General features: G+C 38.1%; 1 protein-coding gene across 9 annotated transcripts in view; it reads right to left on the bottom strand.

The window, feature by feature from the left end:
* The window catches only part of LOC140623448 (uncharacterized), a 78,214-nt gene that overhangs the window by 33,586 nt on the left and 22,368 nt on the right, over window positions 1-22,260 (bottom strand). For 8 of the 9 annotated variants that reach the window (XM_072809908.1, XM_072809909.1, XM_072809907.1 and 5 more), the window contains one exon: window positions 8,824-8,904. In XM_072809908.1, the coding sequence (XP_072666009.1) occupies window positions 8,824-8,904 (81 nt within the window). Of the gene's footprint in view, window positions 1-6,848; window positions 7,394-8,823; window positions 8,905-22,260 lie in introns of those variants that run through there. The other variant, XM_072809912.1, reaches the window with a different exon arrangement.

Raw genomic sequence — 22,260 nt, 5'->3', positions numbered from 1 at the left:
CTGAGGTTAGTAGTAACTTGAAAGGTTTGTTTCCAAGATGCTTTACTTTCCTGTTGGTTGAGCTTCTGTCTTTCATACTGCAAATTTCCCTCAAATGTTGGGTGATCCTTGGCTCTTATTTAGGAGTGGACAGTATAAAGGTGAATGTTGTGAATTGGCTAGGGCTTGTTAACTTTGGGGTTCACTATTGAGTGATCAGAATGTGATTTTATTAGGAACCCCTTGATAATCTCCCCCCTCCCCTTTCTTAAGCTGGTGAGATTCACCAGAAGTCTTTGTCTCCTCTCCTGCCTAAAGGGTAAAAAAACCTAGCTGCCAGTGTTCTAGGATTCCAGTGAGGGAAGGCAGCTGAGGGTTCTGAATAAGTACTTTATTCACTCCATGCCTATTGAGTACAAAGATCACCTTTTCTTACTTCAGGTAATCTCCAATTATCTGCCAGGAATATGGGATTCTTTGTCAGTACAGAGAAACGGTGATGGTGGGTTTAACTGCTTGTCAAACAGACTGAATCAATCATCCTTGTCCTTTTACCTCTGTTTTTAAAGGTACCTGAGCTGTCAATTGCTGAGCCTTTGGCGGGGGGGGGGGGGGGGGGGGGCGGGGGGTTTCTGAGGTACAGTCTGAGCTACTCTCATTGCTAATAGCATATTCAGTTTTCTTGTGTGGAGTCCACTACCATTTGTTGATAAGCTTCGCAGTTTCCAAAATTCCATTGTTGTCTCCCTTCCCATTCTTTGTCGTCCCAGTTTTTAAATGTTGTTCCCCTCCCCTCTTTAAAAAATTGGGTTTTAGTAGGATTTCAGAAGGGACTAAGAATGATGTGGTCTATTTTTTAGCAGGTGTGTGTGTGTGGTTTTTTGTTTTTGCGTGGGGGTGGTTGGTGATAAAGGGGGCAGGTAAATTAAAATGCAGATAGTATTCTAGAACAGTATTTTCCAGAATTTGGCCAACAAAGTAAATTTCAAAAGTAGCTAGTTTATTATAGAACCAATTTCTACTAATGGACAGTGTGAGTTGCTTTGATTTCAATTCCAGTTCTGCAGACTTTTACCACAGCTATCAATCCCACTTCTTTTCAAGTACTGTCTGTACTTTCTTGGTCTACTGTCCTAGTTGAAGTTTTGATACCTTTTGGTTTACTAGATGTGTGTTACCAGGTGAGTTATAATCTATTTGGGGTTTTGGGGTTTGTCTTTTATTCCTTAACTTTTGATGAGTTAAAAGTCTTAAGTTTTGGTGCTACATTACTATTTCCACACTGGGATGGCAGTTGCTTCATTGTTGTGATCAGGTTATAATACATTATATTGAACATCTGTCCAGGTGCCATTCATGCTGAGATAAATTTTGAAAGGTGGCTTCATTAATAACATTAGGATGAGGCAAGTTATTAGGCCTGTGCATTCCATACTTTATGTGCTCTTTTGACTGCTTGGAAAAGTTATTTGAAATTGTTATCTTGTACTTTAAGAAGTACTTTATGTTTAGGGTCTTGAGGTATTGGGAATTTTGAAAACCAGAACTGAAACCACTATCTACCATAGCATTTGTTTTGGTTCTGGAATGCATAATTTTATTTGGGGTCAGATTAACTTGAAATGTCAAAATCTAGGTCCATATAGTAAACTGACACATCTCAGTAAATTTTGGGGGGAGCATTTTACTTAAGGTAACTTTATTAGCATTCTAACATTTAAGTATGACCCCAAACTATTCATAAAAACTGATATTTACTATCGACTAGCTCAGAGTGCATTCTTTATCCCTTCTTCACTGCTGGCCTTTTTAAGAGTCTAGCCTGAAATTTCCACCGCTAAAATGATTCTGGCAACATGAATATCCAGTTGTGCAAATTGAGTCAGCCTGGCTTGTTGATTGCTGTTAGTTGCCTATAATATGATAAATTGGGCATGGGTTGATTCTAATTCTCGCCATTTCAAAGAGGCCTGCAGCCCATTTCTATCAGAATTGTTTGGGGCTGCTCTCTAGGAGCATATATTTTACACACCCCCAAGTGATTTTAGCTACCCTAAAGTTCTACATGTTTTTGCTTTAAGATAGTTATGCTATCTCTTAAGGATTTTTTGTTTTTACTATTATGTCATGTAAAGACAAAGGAGCATGTTCCATTAAACAACAATACTCAAGTATTTTAATCATGAACTCCCAAGTCTAGCTTGAAAAAACAGTTGGAAAGACTTTGCTTCCTAATGAGTGTACAAGATGACAATGAGCAGTAGTTTACCCAGTGGAAAAGGGATGTAGAGACATGGCAAGTTGGTTTTACGATTTTTAAATTCTCTGTAGGTAATGATACACATATTGCCTGCATTTTTGCCTCTTTGGTTTGTCACTGATGTCACTCATCCATTCCATTATGAATTGGTAACTAGCAACTCTGAAATTGACTTGCTATTATCTTGTGGTGGTCTGGTTACATATTGCTCCACTGTCTTTGGTATCTTTAAGATTCTCAAGTAATTCGGCAGTCTCCCCATCTTGAATGGCTGTAGTATAGTAGTCTTAGGTAATGACTGGTATCCAAGGACTATGCAATTTAGGAAGACTGAGCTGTGGGTAACTGCTAAGTGTTAATTTGCCCCAGTAAGTCCTGTAAATTGCGGGGGACAGGAGTGCTTTAAGGGCATGAAAAAAGAACCTTACAAAATTATTTTACTATTAAAAAGGTATTGCTTCATAGGAATTAGATCCTAAGTAAGAGCAAGGTGTTCTTTGTTAATAGCAATCCAAATCAGTTACGTTAGTAGTCATGAGAGGAATTCCTTAAAGTCTTCAGAGAAAGTACAGATAAGCTTTAGAGGAGGACAGTGATAGAAGCTATTGGATTTTTTTTTATTCTGTTTTGATAAGTCACTTGATAGTTTACTGCACAGTTAATTAGTATGCATTTTATTTTGTAATGGGATAGGCTATATTGTATTTGCACTTTAGAATTTGCAAGGTTACATTTCTCGATCTTTTATTTCTCAAATAAAATATTAGAAGAAACTTAAGAGGTCTGTTAATGTCAGTACCCAAAAGCGACATTTAACATGTCATGGAAGTTATGTTTTGAGTAAGTACTCCAGAAAGGGAATGATATGATTGCACTTTTTTTGGTTGTATAGATGGCCTTGGGTTACACAGGGATTAATCACATTTTTAGAAGACACTTGCCAATCTCATTGATGAAATGGAACCCTTTTAAAATAAAAATTGGAAGATGGCTCTTTGATTATTACACTGTAGTTAAGAAATTGGCTAAGGCAATAAAACTTTGAAATGCTCAGTAATTTGTTGTACACTGCTTCTACAATCATTGATATATAAAGCATGCTACTACTAGTCAATTAGTTTTATGTGTTAAGACCTATCAGCATGTCTTTTTTTTTTTTTTTTTTTTTTTTAGTACCTGGTTGACTTGATTTTAAACTAACATGATATTCTCTGTATCACTTAACATTTTCAAGACATATTCTCCCTCAACAAATTGTTAGAACCAAGTGTTTCCATTTCTAGAAGCCTTTTTAGAGTCTTCATATTAAGTTTATAGTGGGCTTTAGTGGGGTTTTAATTTGCACTAAGTTTTCTTTCTGGAAGATTACTTATGTTCAAATTATAATGTAGTGCTTTTGTCTTACAATTAAACTCTTACAGCACTCATGCATTTTTTGCACTGTCTTTTTCTTTTCTTTTCTTTTCTTTTTTTAAATTTAAGCTTTCCACTATTGGATGAATACCATCAAATAACAGGTCTTATTTTCTTAGTTTAAAAGGTAAGACCACTATGATGTTTAAAATGTCATAAGAGTGTTAAATGATGGGATTCTTTTGAAAATTAGATTGGGCATAATGGTCAAATAATGTTCTAAGTTTGAGGAGTCACTGAATTTAATGGAAGAAAAAAGGGTAATTTCTGGTTTTCTCCAGAATGTTAGGAAGAATAGAGAAAGGATGATTCTATATGGCGATGTTCATTCTCTGGCCTCTACTGGGTTTGCTGTCAAATGTGGTAAGACCACTAAAAGTGTTGGTAGTCCTCTACTATTTATGTGGACTTGTGTATATTTTTCAGAGGATGGCAAATTGGATTAGATGTGTACAGTAGCACTAATGTTAGCCAAGGTACTCATTATCAGTGTAAATTCAGAGGAAGCCTAATATAACATCATTTCACTATTCCATTTCCTGTTTGTGTCCCTTGAGAACTCTGAGAAATATGATTCAGTCCTATTGCTGGCCTGCCAAGAGAGGGGTTGCCATTCTGGCAGATCATGGTTTGGTGAGCAGTTCTGCTTTGCCCCATATGACCTCTGACTATATAACCAGCTTGTGATTTGCCTTTTTTTTTTCCTAAAAATCAGGTCAAATTAAATAATGGGTTTTGTTATTTTAGGTTCAGTGATTCTATAATGAGAATATGAAATTTTGAAACAAGTTTAAAATCCTTTTTCAGATTTTTAAAAATGTGTGGGGCATTCTATATACCAGGCTTAAAAACAATTTCTCGTTAATACGTTCCAGTGGCATAGATTATTTCAAATGAATGTTTCTGAGATCCAACTCTTTGTCATTTACCCTGTGATGTTGGGCAAGTAAAATTTAACTTCTCTAAGCATCAGTTTTCGAACAGAATTCTGTGTTCCTCTTGGATTTTAGATGATAGGCATGTGAAAATGCTTTGGGATTAGTGGTTCTCAACTTGATTGTGAGGTTAAACACTTCAAGGCCCCATCCCAGCTTTAAGTAGAATCTTCAGGAGGTAGAGCCCAGGCATCTGTATTTTTTACGTAAATCTGATGATTGATGGTTGAAGGCTAAAGCTTCATGTTTTATAAACTGTTTAAGAGCTATGGAAGTCATGCATATGAAAAGTGTTTATGCCTATATGTGCTGGGCAGTCGGAATATGAAGAATATAATACGGCCAGGCTCATGTGGAGTAGACATACATAACTGCCCATGATAGGATGAGTGCCCTTTTTAAAGTTTGCCTGGGTACCTGCCAGGACTCCCCTCCTTGCTTTTGTAAATTCTTCTGGGCTTCCCTGGTTATGAACCTTCAGGAGATTTGTTATAAAAGTCCCTTGAATTTGGTAAGTAATCTGAGATGAGCAAAGTGGTCTAAAGCAGTCTGGTTTACAAAATAGCGTGATCCCTTTAGAAGTAAATAAGGTCAAGTAAACATTGTGGGGAAAGGAGGAAGGATATGTAGTTTGGGGATTTAAAATTTAAAGTGTTTGCATGATATCTAAGTGGGTGTATCCAGTAGAGAGTTGGAAAATGGTTAGGAATTCAGAAGAGGTTACTTGCTAGAGAAGACAGTGTCAAAGGAGTGAATTAAAGCACCCCTAAAGTGTGGGAAATGAAGAACTACAGGCTGAGCTCTGCTGCAGGCCATTTGAGGACTGAGTGTACAATTGGACTCCTAAGGCCTAGTCCACCTTCTGTACCCCCACAGGAAGTGGTGTCTTCATTTGTTGATCTTTTCCTCTTACTGGCCCAGTGGAATCAGGCAAGTGACACTGCTTATCTTTCAGTTTTCTCATCTCTAAAATAGAAATAGTAGTCCCTACCTCAGAATTGTATTAAATAATCTACTGGCACATAGTAACTTCAATCACATAACTTACTGTTGACTGCCTTTACTTATGGAGATAAATTCAATTTCTAGTAAGATCCAATTACTATCACACTTAAAACCCATGAAATAATCTTCAGTGACTGGAGCTGGTGTTGATCATTATCTTTCTTGAATTTATTCTCTGCCAGGCAATGTACACTTAAGTAGATGTTGCAATGTGTTTATGATTTTTATAGGTCTTGCCTCCTCGACTGGAATGTAAACTTTCATTGGGATTAGATCCATTTCTTATACTTCTATATATAGCCACTAATTTCTCAAACAGTTGTCTCTATCAATGTGTAACAAAATAAATCGTAATGTTAGGACTGTTTGAGTGCAGAGTAGGAGCTGAATAATATTTGAATGCAGAAATGAATGAAAAGTCTAAGGTTGCCTTAATATTTGTTTCTTTCTACTTAGGTATTATCTGACAAATGTAGTACAAATAGGTAAACACTCCTTATTAATAAACAAGTGCTTTTTTCTTAACCCTTAAGCTCTAAGACTGCCTAGGAACATAGGCATTATATGAGACTTCCTGCCTGGAACCAGGGTGATAGCCTGTGCTTTACTTAAGTACTGCAAGTGGAGAGGAGCTTGTATAAGTTTTTCATTTTTAGTTTCCTGGGTGTTGGCACCCTAATATATAAAATTGGGGAGAAGGAAGATTAGGTGATCTTTAAGTTCATGACTTCTAGCAATATTTATACTAGTACTTAGGACAATCAAGAAACACATATTTTAAAGACTTCATTTTTTCGAGAGAGTACACCCAAGCAGAGTGAGAGAAAGAAGCAGGCTCCTCATTGAGCAGGGAGCCCAACTCGGGGCTTGATCCCAGGATCCCGAGATCATGACCTGGGCCGAAGGCAGATGGCTTAAATGACTGAGCCACCCAGCTGCCCCGCAGATATTTTATACATAATTATAAATTACAGAAATGTTAGGAGATACATTATATAGGCCTCAAAAATTAATAGAAAAATCCATGACAATTCCTTTTCTCTCAATACTCCCTCTTCAAATTCCTGTCTCTCCCCACCCTCCCCAGAACAATCTACTAACCTACAAAAAGCAAAAATATTCATGTGTCTTACCTGGCCTGCAATTAACTTATGGGATCAGGTGATATACTTTGAGTTAAGAATACAGGTTTCTTTTTTTTTTATTATTTTAAAGATTTTATTTATTTATTCATAGAGACAGAGAGACACAGGCAGAGACACAGGCAGAGGGAGAAGCAGGCATCATATAGAGAGCCTGACGTGGGACTTGATCCAGGGTCTCCAGGATCACGCCCTGGGCTGCAGGCGGCGCTAAACTGCTGCGCCACCAGGGCTGCCCAGGATACAGGTTTCATATATACTACAGCCAATATTTGAATTAGTGAATATGTTTCCTAGCTGTGTGACCCTGAACATGTCATTTAACGTGGTATTTTCTCATCTACAAAATAAAGATAATATGAACAAACATCCACGTAGGACTAATGTGCTAGCCATTGTTCCATGTGCTTTAACATTATACTTAATAGTTTTTACCTCTTTATGTCATTGTAAGATTAATGAGACACTCCTCACCCAAAGCAGTTAATACCTTATATCAGAGTATATATTCAATATATCACCTATTTTTTTCTGGATATAAATTACAGAAACTCCAAAGTTTCTAACACTTCAAATCTTTAAAAAAGTATTTGGTGAATTGAAAGGTGATATTGTGCTGGAGAAACAAGAAGCTTGGTGCCTAATTAAAATGTTGATACCTAAAAAAATAAATAAATAAAATGTTGATACTTGATCATTATCAGAATTAAAATGTGTTCTCTAGCAGACAGGAACCCTTGTTCTTTTATTCTTCCCCATGGATCACTAAATGACCACTAAATTATTTTAATTTTAATTTTTTAAAAAAGATTTGATTTGAGAGAAGAGTGTGAGGGTTGTGGAGGGGGAGAAGCCCACTCCCTGCTTGAGCAGGGAGCCCAGAGGGGCTGGATCCTAGGACCCCAAGATCATCACCTGAGCCAACGGCAGATGCTAAATTGATGCCACCCAGGCACCCTGCTAAATGACTTTTAAAACTGACTTTAGACCTCAAGTTCCTACTTAGGAAATAGAACTTGGGAAACCTTGTTACCAACTGCAAAGTGAAGTTGGATACTTAGTTATTAGAATTCTTAGCGATTTGAGGTTATTGGATTAAATATCATGTGAAAAAAAAAACAGGGAGGCAAAAGAGGACCTGTGATTTATTAGAGAAATAATATAGCTTCCTAATTTAAAAATTTTTACCCGGGATCCCTGGGTGGCGCAGCGGTTTGGCGCCTGCCTTTGGCCCAGGGCGCGATCCTGGAGACCCAGGATCGAATCCCACATCAGGCTCCCGATGCATGGAGCCTGCTTCTCCCTCTGCCTGTGTCTCTGCCTCTCTCTCTCTCTCTGTGACTATCATAAATAAATAAAAATTAAAAAAAAAAAATTTTTACCCAAAGAAATGGCTAGTATAAAACAATGGCTTGAATTGTCATTTCAAATTAAAGAATATGTAGAAGAGGTAAATGTCTATTTCTGGATTGTGTACTTATGTTAAGACTCCTAAGGGAATTATAAGATCACAGTCATTTTTCTTCTGAGTAAGGAGTAAGATAATAGAGATTTAATTAATGCCACAAATGCAACTGTTTTTTCCTATTAAATAAGAGTTAACACTTAAATAACATTTACTATATGGTAGATATAATTCTATGTGGTATTATTATTAGCTCCATTTTACACATAAGGAACGGGCGCAGGTTAAATTACTTGTCCAAAGTCACCTAGATGGTATGTGGCTGAGTGGAGAGTTAAACTTCAGTGGTCTCATTCCCCCGTTTGTGTTCTTAATCTTAACAAAGGGAAAGGAGGCTGGGGGAGTAGCTAGTGCAGTGGGGGGAAAAAAAAAACAAACGGAATTACAGAAATGGAAGAGGTACAAGGGCAAGAGTCAATAAGGCACACTGAAGGGACAAGGAAAAACTTGCAACCCCCTTCTGTTCCAGGCTTCCACCAGAGAATGCCTTCATAATTGTTGGTTGTGGAACTCTATGTTTACATATAACCATTTATTGGTAACTGCTGGGCATGGTGAGAGAAAGGGTCAGGTTGGTATTACATTTGTACTTAAAAGAATGATGATGATTGAAAGGAGAATTACCACAGTGATGATTATGATCTTTTTGAAGTGTTTCCACCATATCCTCCTAAGAATCTTTCTTGGTTTTTGAGATTCTTTGGCCTGAAATAAATATACACACAAATTTAATGTTTTCTTTCTGTACCTGGATTAATGAGCACACTCCCAATACTTCTTGGAACTGTCTAAAAGAACAGATTTAGCTTGGTTTTGACCAAATAAGTCTGAACAGCTTTTATAATATGATGCACCAAGATTCCAGGTGCCTTCCTTATTATATTCAACTGTACTTTTATTAGCTTTATTAACTCCCATGTTAATTGAAGAGTAACTTGACCAAGTTAACTCTTTGAGCTGCAGTTTCCTCGTCTTCAATTTATGATTTTATTTAACTGCCACTATCCCTTACAACCCTATTTAAAATAGCTATCGCTTGCCACCCCCCCCCCCCCCCGCCCCACCATGGGGAGCCTGGGTAGCTCAGTTGGTTAATTGGCCAACTCTTGATTTCAGCTCAAGTTATGATCTCAGGGTCATGAGATGGAGCCCCATGTTGGGCTCTGTACTCAGGTCAAAGTCTTCTTGAGATTTTTCCTCTACTCCTTCTTGCTCACACTCTCTCTCAATAAATAAATAAATAAATAAATTGCTCCCCTCCAGGATGCCTGGGTGGGTCAGTGGTTGAGCATCTGCCTTTGGCTCAGGTCATGATCCTGGGGTCCTTGGGATCAAGTCTCACATCAGGCTCCCTGCATGGAGCCTGCTTCTCCCTCTGCCTATGTCTTTGCCTCTCCCTCTTGTCTCTCATGAATAAATAAACCTTAAAAGAAAATGCTACCCCTCATCTCCATCCTAGAAAATATTCCCCTTCAATACGTTATCTTTCTCTAAAGTACTTATCTAGCATTATGTAATTTAAAAAATTTTTATTTTTTTTAAGAAAGGGAAAGAGAATTTTAAATGGGCTTTGCTCTCAGCAATGGAACCTGACACAGGGCTTGATCATGACCTGAACTGAAATCAAGAAACGGATGCCTGACTGAGTCACCCAGGTGCCCCACGTTATGTAAATTTTACTTAATGATTGTCGAGAATGGAGGCTCCATGAAGGCAGGGATTTTGGTATGTTTCACTCACTGCTGTATTGGCAACAGTGCATAACATACAACATTCTATTTTTCTTTAGCACCTGTATATTGATAGTGAGAAATGTGGTATTCTAACTGCGAAATCTTTTTTTTTTCCTCTCTGAAAACATTTTTTTAAAGCTTTTATTTATTCATGAGAGAGTGAGACAGAGAGAGAGAGAGACAGAGACATAGGCAGAAGAAGAAGCAGGCTCCATGCAGGACTCCGGGATCATGCCCTGAGGCAAAGGCAGAGGCTCAATCGCTAAGCCACCCAGGCTACCCGCTGAAAACATTTAAAATCTTTCTTCCTTTTTGATGTTCTTTAATTTCAGGATTACGTCTCCTGCTATGGTCCTTGTTTTGTTCATTCAATGTGGGAACTCATGCTACGTAGTTCTAGGAATTTTTCTTGTATTACTCTGATTTTCTCTCCTTTGATTGCCTTTTTTTTTTTTTTTCCTGAAACTCCCATTATTCATATATTGGATCTCTTAGACTGATTCACTGTCTTCCTTATCTTTCCTCTCTCTTTTTGCTCTCCTTTCTGAGAGAGTATCTCTACTTTATATTACAATAATTCTATTGAATTTTAAATTTTTACTGTTTTAATTTCCAAAAGATCTCTTTTGTTCTATGAATAAGCTTGCATATAGCTTTTTATTATTGTTTCAGAATGTCTTCTGAAGACAGAGGTTGGGGGAGTGGTCACCATATCAAAATCTAGATATTCAGGGTAAGATTTTTCACTTAAAAAAAAAGATTTTTCACTTAATCCATCTAATTTTAATATTGTTGATCACTCTGGCCTCAATTGCACATGGTGTCTGAGTTTAGAGCCTCTTTGGTCTATTGTTTTTAGATAATAACATCTTTTGTCAGGGTTAAGGAGAGGAAGCAATGTGGCTGTAAAAAGTAGGAAAAGGGCTCTAAAGGTAACTTGTTCCTTTGAAAGACTTTGTACCTAGGCTCTTGTTTCTAGACTTATATTGCATGTCTACTTTTACAAGTACCATGTATCTCCAATTTCTGGTCCTTTCCAAGGTTCTATGGCCTGGATCACATTGCATCTTAGTATCTTCTGCAAATGTGTTTTGAGTCTTTTGCTCTACTAAGGCTAACAAGTACTCATAATCCATTTTCTAGCTTCCAAAATTGTTGACATTTCTTACCTGTTGTCTTGTGTGTGTGTGTGTGTGTGTGTGTGTGTGTGTGTTTAGATGTATTTATTTTATTTTAGAGAGAGAGAGGGAGAGTGTGAATGGGGTCAGGGGCAAAGGGAGGGAGAGACAGACAAAGGGGAAAAGAATCCCAAGTAGGCTTCCTATAGAGTGTGGAGCCTCAATCCCACTGCCCTGACACCATGACCTGAGCCTAAATCAAGAGTCAGAATCTTAAACAACTGAACAACCCAGGTGCCTCTCTCTTGTTTTTTGTCCTAGTGATTTATACATTAAAATCCCTAATTGCTTAACTTATCATTTTATTGGAGTTATGAGAGTATACCAGGATAAATGTACCTGCTTAATCTGCCAAATTAAAATCCATGACCCCGGGATCCCTGGGTGGCGCAGCGGTTTAGCGCCTGCCTTTGGCCCAGGGCGCGATCCTGGAGACCCAGGATCGAATCCCACGTCGGCCTCCTGGTGCATGGAGCCTGCTTCTCCCTCTGCCTATGTCTCTGCCTCTCTCTCTCTCTGTGTGACTATCATAAATAAAAATTTAAAAAAATTAAAAAAAATAAAATAAAATCCATGACCCCTATTTACCTGTAGGCTGACTGAAAAGCTTGTTGACTTAGTTTTTGATAAGCCAAAGTTTTTGATAAGCCAAATCGGCTTCCTAAAAACATTCAGTAGAGTCTCTTACATAGGGACCAAGGGAAAAGAGAGAAAACTAATTTCATTAGGCAAAATATGGAGGTTTAATGAGAATGATTATGTGCTATCTGTGTGAGAAAAACTGTAAAATACTTCAGTCAAATGTATTTTATGGAGTTGCTTCTCTTCAACTGTCTTCAAAGAGGAAATAATTTTTCTTCATGTAATCATGTATGCATAAAAGAGATTTGTTTGGAAGGTAAGGCAGTAAAGTGAAATAAAACTTCAAAATTTTTTGCCATATTTTTGTAGGATTTTTTATTTTTATTTTTTTTAAAGTTTTTTTTTTAAAGATTTTATTTATTCATGAGACACAGAGAGGCAGAGATATAGGCAGAGAGAGAAGCAGGCTCCCTATGGGGAGCCTGATGCAGAACTCGATCCCAGGACCCTGGGATCACGACCTGAGCCAAAGACAGATGCTCAACCACTGAGCCACCCAGGTGGCCCATTTTTGTGGGATTTAGATGTTGCCACTTTTGCCATAAGAAAGACATATAATCTAATGAAAAGTTAATAAATCTAGCAATATGGTGGATTAAGTAACCCCATTACCCTCCTGCCACTATTACTACTCAGAAGTGCTAGAGAAAATATATAAGCAAACTTACATTCATGGCTGAATTTGGAAGAAAGTAAGAGTAAGGCCCGGTGCAGGAACCTAGAAAAGCCGTGAAAAACTGCAGTGCAGCTTCTCTGGATTTGGGAGGGTGAGGATGTTGGCTTCTGTCATCTAAGGGCTTGGGGTTTCTTTCACTGCTCATAGGCATAGCAGGCTAAGCTTTGGGCTTAGATGAGGAGATGAATGGTACTATATTGGATTTTCATCCTTCCTGCTAACTAAGCTCAAAACTGGAGTCTTCCTTAACTATCTCTTACCATACATTCAGTCTGTCAGCAACTCCAATTTGCTCCACCTTCAGAGTATATCTAGAATCCAACCACTTCTCACCACTTGTCAGTATTCATTTAATGTTTTCTACAACTTTCTCTGCTCTTTAATTTTTTGCTGAAACTTGGACTTTCCCTGTGAGATAAATTTCCAACTACCTAAAATAATTCCTTTAGAATTTCCTATAGTGCAGATGTGATAAAGACAGCCAACCATCCACTGAAGACTTGAGTTCCCTTCCATAATGTAGAATTGTTGCTGGCAAGAGACTCTTCAATCACAGACCCATTTTTCAGGCTCCTCACCCCACCCTATGCTGTGTCCCTCTCTGCCTCTTGCACTTATGCAAAGCTGTAAGACTAATTCTTACCCCAATAGGTTGTGAGTAGAAGTGATGGGTGTCACTTTGGGGCTAAAGTGGCTATATGCAAATGTGCTTCCTCCACTCCCTGTTTAACCAACTGCCACCTGAAACTGAAAGACTCTGAGGCCCAAGGCAATGGGAGAGTCACAAAATGGAAAAAGCTTGGGTTCCTGGATTACCATGTGAAAGTACGCCCACTGAAAACCTGTCTTAGATTCTACTTATATAACCAGAAATAAACCTCTGTTTAATTAAAAAATACTGAAAACTTGAGGTATGTTGGTACAGCTAGTGTTTCTCTAATTTTGCAATTGATAGTAGGATGAGATGTTTTCACAAGAATCTAAAATGTGGCATTGGCTTAAGTGTCAGGGTAGGTAAGTGAACAAACTGCTATTAAAGCCTGGAAAGAGGGATCCCTGGGTGGCGCAGCTGTTTGGCGCCTGCCTTTGGCCCAGGGCGTGATCCTGGAGATCCGGGATCGAATCCCACATCGGGCTCCCGGTGCATGGAGCCTGCTTCTTCCTCTGCCTGTGTCTCTGCCTCACTCTCTCTCTCTCGGTGACTATCATAAATAAATAAAAAATTAAAAAAAAAAAATAAAGCCTGGAAAGATAAAGAACTGTGCTCTCCAGAGTAAAATATTTGATGGTTTTATTATCACCTGTGACAACTTGGAAGGTATACAAATTGTCTATTGCATCTCCCTTTGGAAGAAAATGTTGGAAAATAGAATGGTAGTGGTATGAGTTCTTGTTGCTGGCTGTATTTATCAAGGTACCAAATGGCTGGTTTGCAAGAAGAAATGAAAAAGAAATAAAGAGGGTGCAGAAATGTGAAACACTGAAAGATTGGGTAAGCTGATGTTTTTTTTGGTCCAAACAATAGGAAATAAGATTGAAAAGCTCTTTAATAGGGATGCCTGGGTGGCTCAGGTAGTGATTATGGGATTCGGGATGGAGTCCCACATTGGGCTCCTGTGAAGGGCCTGCTTCTCCCTCTGCCTGTGTCTCTGTCTCTCTCTCTCTGTCTCTCTGTGTCTCTCATGATTAAATAAATAAATATTTTTTTTATAAAATAAAAGCTCTTTAATAACTAATTTCCATTCAGATTCTGCCCTTCCTCAATAACAAAAAACCCCCAAACCTATTAAAAAATGGGCAAAGGACTTGAATAGACTTTCTCCAAAAAAAGATCTACAAATGGCCCATAAGCATGTGAAAAGATGTTCAACATCATTAATCACTGAGGAAATGCAAATTAAAATGAGATGCTAATTAAAAAAGAAAATGAGATGCTGGCTCATACCCAATAGGATGAGTATAATTTAAAAAAGATAGGAAAATAACAAGTGTTGGAGAAGATGTGGAAAAATCGGAACCCTCTTACACTACTCGTGGGTATTTGTGGCTACCCTCTTATGTTACTGGGTTCAGTCGCTACAGAAAATAGTTTGGAAGCTACATCAAAAAGTTAAACACAGAATTACCATGTGACAGTAATTCCATTCCTATGTATACACACAAAGGAATTGAAAACAAATATTCAAACAAAAGTTTGTACTTTTGTTTTTTTTTTTTTTTTTTTTTTTTTTTTTTTTTTTTTTTTTATTAATTAATTTATTTATTTATGATAGTCAGAGAGAGAGAGAGAGAGGCAGAGACACAGGCAGAGGGAGAAGCAGGCTCCATGCTCCGGGAGCCCGACGTGGGATTCGATCCCGGGTCTCCAGGATCGCGCCCTGGGCCAAAGGCAGGCGCCAAACCGCTGCGCCACCCAGGGATCCCTTGTTTGTTTTTTTAAATAAATTATTTATTTATGATAGTCACACAGAGAGAGAGAGAGAGAGAGAGGGGGGGGCAGAGACACAGGCAGAGGGAGAAGCAGGCTCCATGCAGGGAGCCCGACGTGGGATTCAATCTCGGGTCTCCAGGATCGCACCCTGGGCCAAAGGCAGGCACCAAACCGCTGCACCACCCAGGGATTCCTGTACTTTTGTTTGAATGTTCAGGATAGCATTACTCACAATAGCCAAAAGATAGAAACCCAAACATCCACCAACTGATGATGAATGATAAAGAAATAGAGGTATATCCATATAATGGGGTATTATTCAGCCACAAAAAAGAATGAATTACTGATGCATGTTATAACATGGATGAACTTTGAAAACGTCATGCTAAGTAAAAGAAGCCAAACATAAAAGATAATAGATTGTGTGATTCCATTTATATGAGATAGCCAGAATAAGTAAATCCATGAAACAAGGCAAATTAGTGGTTCCTAGGGGCTGCGGAATAATTGATTATGGGAATGAGGCTTTCATTTTGGGGGACAAGAATGTTTTGGAACTAATAAGGTGTTGGGTATACAATATTTGAATGTACTAAACACCACTGAATTGTATACTTTAAAATGTCAGTTTTACCTCAATGAGGAAAAAAAGAAAGAAAAAAAAAAAAAAAGAAAAAGAAAAAAAGATTCTGCCCTGCAATAGAGATCAGATTAAGGGTATAATAAGCTTCCTATTCAATTCTAATGGCCTCAAGGTAGTTTTCCCTTAAATTGAGAGGGAGGCATGAGGGCAAGGAAGGAAAGAAATAGCCAGGCTTCAGAATTTTGTCCAGAAAAGAACTTTACATGTGGCTACAGGCACTTGGAAAGGACTCAGAGCAAAAAAGATTAGAAATCAACTAAGTTTTGAACAGAATTATAAGTAAACCAAAATCTGGTCCTTTGAAAAGACTAAAAAAAAAAACCTTGATTAAAAAATTAAGAGTTTAAGAATGAGAAAATGAAACCAACTATAGGCACAAGATAGACTATAAAAATTATATAAGAATACAACCTCACATGGCATAGAGCATATATATTTTTTAAGATTTTTATTTATTTATTCATGACAGACAGAAAGAGGCAGAGACACAGGCAGAGGGAGAAGCAGGCTCCATGCAGGGAGCCCGATGTGGGACTCGATCCCGGGTCTCCAGGATCAGGCCCTGGGCTGAAGGTGGCGCTAAACAAGAGCCACCAGGGCTGTCCGACTATACATTTTTTTTTTTAAGATTTTTGTTTAAATTTATGTATTCATAGAGAGACAGAGACACAGGCAGAGGGAGAAGCAGGCTCCACACAGGGAGCCTGACGTGGGACTCGATCCCGGGACCCCAGGATCACACCCTGGGCCAAAGGCAGGCACTAAACCGCTGAGCCACCCAGGGATCCCCTCCAGATGTTTTAAAGATCTATGTTTAAGCAGCAAAATTTAAAACTTTTGGGAAACAGTATAAATATCTTCATAGCCTGGGGAAAGGAAGGAAGGAGTTCTTTTTTTTTAAACATTTTTATTCTCTTATTCATTATCTATTCAAATATTTGGCAACTGTTTGTCTTTTTTTTTTTTTTAAGAGAGAGTGCTTGCACGCAGAGTTGGGTGGAGGGGCAAAGGGAGAGGGATAAAGAATCTTTTTTTTTTTTTTTTGAGAGGGAGAAAGAATCTTAAACAGGCTCCAAACCCACTGTGGAGCCTGCCATGAGGTACGATTTTACAATCCTGAGATCATGACCTCAGCTGAAATCAAGAGTTGGATGCTTAACTGACAGAGCCACCCAGGCAACCCCTATTATTTAAACTAAAAGGTAGACATATGGCTTAAAAATCCTACCAACAAAGGGTACCCGGCTGGCTCAGCCAGAAGAGCATGCAACTCTTGATCTCAGGGTCATGAGTTTGAGGCCCATGTTGAGTGTAGAGATTACTTAAATAGATAAATAAACTTAAGCAAAATTATACCAATAAGGCAAACATAAACAACAAAAGCATGGCAAAGAGGACATATTTTTGCTTCTAGTTGAGTACTCCACCTGCCATATTTATAGATAAATAGTGATTGTAACCAGATCTGACTTTTAATCAGAATTACTATCATTAAAATACATTATTATTAATTTTTTTCTTTTCTATTTTTTAAAAAAGATTTTATTTACTTATTCATGAGAGACGCACACACAGAGAGGCAGAGACATAGGCAGAGGGAGAAGCAGGTTCCCTGTGGGAAGCCTGATATGGGTCTCAGTCCTAGGACCTGGGATCATGACCTGAGCCAAAGGCAGATGCTCAACCACTGAGCCACCCAGGTGCCCCTTAATATTTTCCTTAATCAGAGAGAAACAGGGACACCTGGGTGGTTCAGCGGTTGAGCATCTGCCTTTGACTCAGGGCGTGATCCTGGGGTTCTGGGATTGAGTTCCACGTCGGGCTTTCTGCGAGAAGCCTGCTTCTCCCTCTGTCTCTGTACCTCTCATGAATAAATAAATGAAATCTTTAAAAAAAAATTAGAGAGAAACAGGTTTAATCTTCTTATAAAAACAAATTATTTAATATTTTATTTTGTCTGCATCTCATTCCTTTAATTTCTATTTTTCATGTGCTTTATAATATATAATGTTATTGTAGAAGAATATATAATTTAGATATACATATTTAAATTCATTCTCAAGAATGTTTTACAAATAAGTATGCAAGATCAAAAAACTCTATAGATCATTGTCTTAAAAAAAAAAAATCATTGTCTTAGAAATAGTTTTTCAGGGGCACCTGGGTGGCTCAGACAGTTGGGTGTCTGACTTTCTCCGGCTCGGTCATGATCTCAGCACCCTGAAATCAGGCCAGGATCAGGCCCTGTGATCAGCTTGTCCCTCTCTCTGTCTCTCTCCCTGCTCATTCATGCATGTGCTTGCACTGTCAAATAAAAAAATAAATCTAAAAATAAATAAATAATCTAAAAAAAAAACAGTTTTGCAAAAGTGTACCAAGAGACATGAATAAGGGTGTTTAAGGCAATATTGTTCATAATAGTTGAAATCTACATTAATGTTTGTTAAAGGAGAAAAGTACATTGTGTTTATTTAGATAGTAATGATATACTGTCAGAAGTTAAATTGGTAAATTAGATCTAAATGTGCTCAAATTAATACATTTCATAAACTAAATGTTGAACTAAAAACTCAGGTTTTAGTTCATTACATGTACATTATAATGTCACAGATATAAAGCTAAATATGCAAACCAAGAATGTAGATACATATGTACCTATAGATACATACATATCAGAGGAATCAAAGCATGCATACAAATGATTCATATCAAATTCATGATAGTGGTTCTGGTGTGGGAGAATGGGCTTAGGAAAGGTACACAGAAATTTTAATTATATGTTTAATTTATTTCTTTTAAAAACAAAGGCCCTGATAAAATATGGCAAAATATTAGGTTAGATAAAGTAGGCTGATGATTACAGGGGCATTAGGTATATTATTCTGAAAATTTTTTCATGTGCTTGAAGTGAATTTTTTAAAGATTTTTATTTATTTATTCATGAGAGACAGAGAGAGAGAGAGAGAGGGAGAGAGAGAGAGAGGCAGAGACACAGGCAGAGGGAGAAGCAGGCTCCATGCAGGGAGCCTGACGTGGGCCTTGATCCCGGGCTCCTGGATCAGTAAACTGCTGAGCTACCCAGGCTGCCCCGAAATGAATGTTTATAATAAAATAGTTTTGATTCCCAACTATGGCCTCTGATCATGTAGCAAATGCTTCCTTTTAAAAAAATTTTTATTTAAAAAAAATTTATTTAAGTAATCTCTACACCCAGTGTGGGGCTCAAACTCATGACCTGGAGATCAAGAGCCATATGCTCTTCCAACTGAGCCAGCCAGGTGCCCCATACATGCTTCCTAATATAACAGAATGAGGTAATACTGATTGCAGAATTTTATGACTGCCATTTCAAAGTGCTTTGTAAGAATGTAATGCTGTCAGTTCTCCATTGTTTGACTGTTATCCTTTATCCACCTATTGTGACACTTAGCCCACACTTAATACTGCAGTTAATTTATACAAATCTGTCTTCTGCAGTAGATTAAACTGTGGCAAACATCTCATTTTATTCTTTTATTTCTAAAGATGACCAACATAGTATTTTGTACATTATAATGGCCCCTGAAGAACATTTACTAATGAATTTTGAATGAATCTAAATGGCTTGGACAATATTATCTGAGTTCTTGAGTTATAACTTTCATAAAATACAAATACAATCTTAGATAATGATTTACTTTATTAATTCTCCTTTATAGGTTATATAGACGAATGTGACCTTATCTTTTTCCTGCTATAAAAATGATGTAGAGGGTGCTTTGCTCAAATAAATAGTATTAATTTAACTAACACTGAGGGCTTATTTGCTAGGGTTGTAAATAACTACTCATCATTATAACCTTTTTTTAAAAAAATTTTTATTTATTTATCTATTTGACAGAGAGAGAGAGAGAGAGAGAAAGTGCACAAGCAGAGGGAGCAGCAGGCAGTGGGAGAGGGAGAAGCAGGCTCTAGGCTGCGCAGGGAGCCCAACATTGGGCTCAATCCCAGGACCACGGGATCATGATCTGAGCCAAAGGCAGTGGCTCAACTAACTGAGCCACTGAGGCACCCCTCATCATTATATTCTTAATTCTTCAGGGGTGCCTTGGTGGATCAGTTGGTCAAATGTCTGCCTTCAGCTCAGGTCATGATCATGGGGTTCTGAGATGGAGCCCCACATTGGGCTCCTTGGGGAGTCTGCTTCTCCCTCTCCCCCTGTATGTGTGGTTTCTCTGTCAAATAAATAAAATCTTTAAAAAATATTCTTAATTCTTCATATAGAGCCTGGCAGACAGCAGATCCTCAAAAGATATTTTTTGAATAAATCAATCAATAAAAGTTGCAGGGATGGCAGAGATAAGAGAGTGATAAACTCAGTCTGGGCAATGAGGAGATGACCCTTGATTTGGGTTTTGATGAGTGAGTAGAAGTTTTTAGGGCAAGGAAAAAGAGAGGGAACAGCATGTATTAAGGTGTAAAATAATGCAACACGTATTTTGGAGACCTACAAATAGTTTGTTATTTTTTGAAATTTATAAATTGCAAGATTGGTCTCTTGGTGATATGACCAGAAATATAGTCAGAAGAAGCTCCTTATGTTAGGGGGGTTGGACTCTACCCTGTGTGGTCAAAGGCACATGATGGGAGGGTTTAAGAAGACTATAGATAGGGGTGGCCGGGTGGCTCCATCAGTTAAGCATCTAACTCTTGATTTTTGGCACAGGTCATTTTCCCAAGGCTGTGAGCTTGTGCCCCAAGTCGGGCTCTGTGCTCAGTTGAGAGTCTGCTTGAGACTTCTCTCCCTCTGCCCTTTCCCCTGCTCTCTTGAATGCACTCTCTCTCTCTAAAAATAAATAAATAAATATTAAAAAATAATGAAGGCTATATATAATACTCACATTTTACTTTATCTTATTAAGTTTTTATTATTGAAGGATAGTTGACATGCAGTGTTATATTAGTTTCAGGTGTACAACATGGTGATATTACAATTGTGTACATTATTTAATACTCACCATAAGTGTAGCCACCACCAATAACCATGAAACCATGAAACATCATTACAATATTATTGACTGTATTCCCTATGCTATACTTTTCATCTCTGTGATTTTTTTCTTTAGAAGGAGGAAGGTGAGAGGGATAGGGCGGGAGAAAATCTTTTTTTTTTTTTAAGGTTTTATTTATTTATTAATGAGAGACACAGAGAGAGAGAGAGAGAGGCAGAGATACAGGCAGAGGGAGAAGCAGGCTCCATGCAGGAAGCCTGAAGTGGGACTCAATCCCAGGTCTCCAGGATCACGCCCTGGGCTGAAGGCACTAAACCTGTCCAGGGAGAGAGAATCTTAAGCAGATTCTATGCCCAGCATGGGCCTGACTCGGGGCTCCAACTCACAACTCTGATATCATGACGTGAGCCAAAATCAAGAGTCAGATGCTTAATTGACTGAGCTACCTAGGTACCCCTCTGTGATTCATTTTATAAGTGAAAGTTTGTATCTCTTATTCCCTTCACATATTTTAAAAATAATCTTATTAATTAATCAATCAATTAATTAATTAATTTGAGAGAGACAGAGCGAGCAGGAGTGGAACAGAAGGGGAGGGATAGGGAGAGGGAAAGAATCTCAAGCAGACTCCACACTGAGCGTGAGCCCTATATGGGGCTTGATCTTATGACCCTGAGATCATGATCTGAGCAAAAGCCAAGGTTATAGAATAGCTCTGTCATTTTTTTTTTTAAGATTTTTAATTTATTTAACAGAAAGAGAGAGCAGAAGCAGGGAGAACAACAGAAGGAGAGGGAGAAGCAGGCTCCCCCAAGGAGCAAGGAACCTGATGTGGGGCTCAATCCCAGGACCCTGGGATCATGACCTGAGCTGAAGGCAGACGCTTAACCAAATGAGCCACCCAGGCACCCCTCCCTTTCATCTATTTTGCTCATTCTTCCCAAACCCTCCTCTCTGGCAACAACCAGTCTGTTCTTTGTATTTATGAGTCTGTTCTGTTTTGTTTGTTCATTTGTTTTATTTTTTAGATTCCACATATAAGCTATAATATTCAAAAAAGTATGGTATTCGCACAAAAACAGACACATGGATCAATAGAACAGAATAGAGAACCCAGAAATAAACCCACAGTTATATGGTCAATTAATCTACGACAATGGAGGCATGAATATATAATGGGGACAGGACCATTTCCAACAAACTTAGGAAAGTTTATTGCCAAAAGTAGAAAAGGCAACAGCATAGGGACAGGAAACAGATCAGTGGTGGGCTGGGGCCGGGAATGAGGGAAGAGTTAACTGCAAAGGGCATGAGAAAAACTTTAAGATCAAAGAGCTAGGGGTGCCTAGGTGGCTCAGTTGGTTAAGCGTCTGCCTTCAGCTCAGGTCATGATCCCAGGGTCCTGGGATTGAGCCCCACATCAGGTTCCTTGCTCAGTGGGGGAGCCTGCTTCTCCCTCTCCTTCTGTTGTTCTCCCTGCTTGTGCTCTTTCTGTTAAATAAATAAAAAATCTTAAAAAAAATGACAGAGCTATTCTATAACCTGATTGTGATTACACAAGTGTACACAAGTACCACAATTTATCAAAGTCTACAAAGTGGGTGAATATTATTTTATGTAAGTAATATCTTAATAAATTGTTCCTAAAAGTGAAAAAATTAGCAATCTCTATCAAAATACCATCAACTTTTTTCACAGAGCTGAAACAAATAATACTAATTTTTTAAAAAAGATTTTATTTATTCATGAAAGACACAAAGAGAGGCA

The sequence above is a fragment of the Canis lupus genome, chromosome 33 (assembly GCF_048164855.1).
Source record: "Canis lupus baileyi chromosome 33, mCanLup2.hap1, whole genome shotgun sequence".
Lineage (NCBI taxonomy): Eukaryota > Metazoa > Chordata > Mammalia > Carnivora > Canidae > Canis > Canis lupus.
Note: the sequence above shows the minus strand (reverse complement) of the source record. Positions and strands in the feature narration are given on the sequence as shown.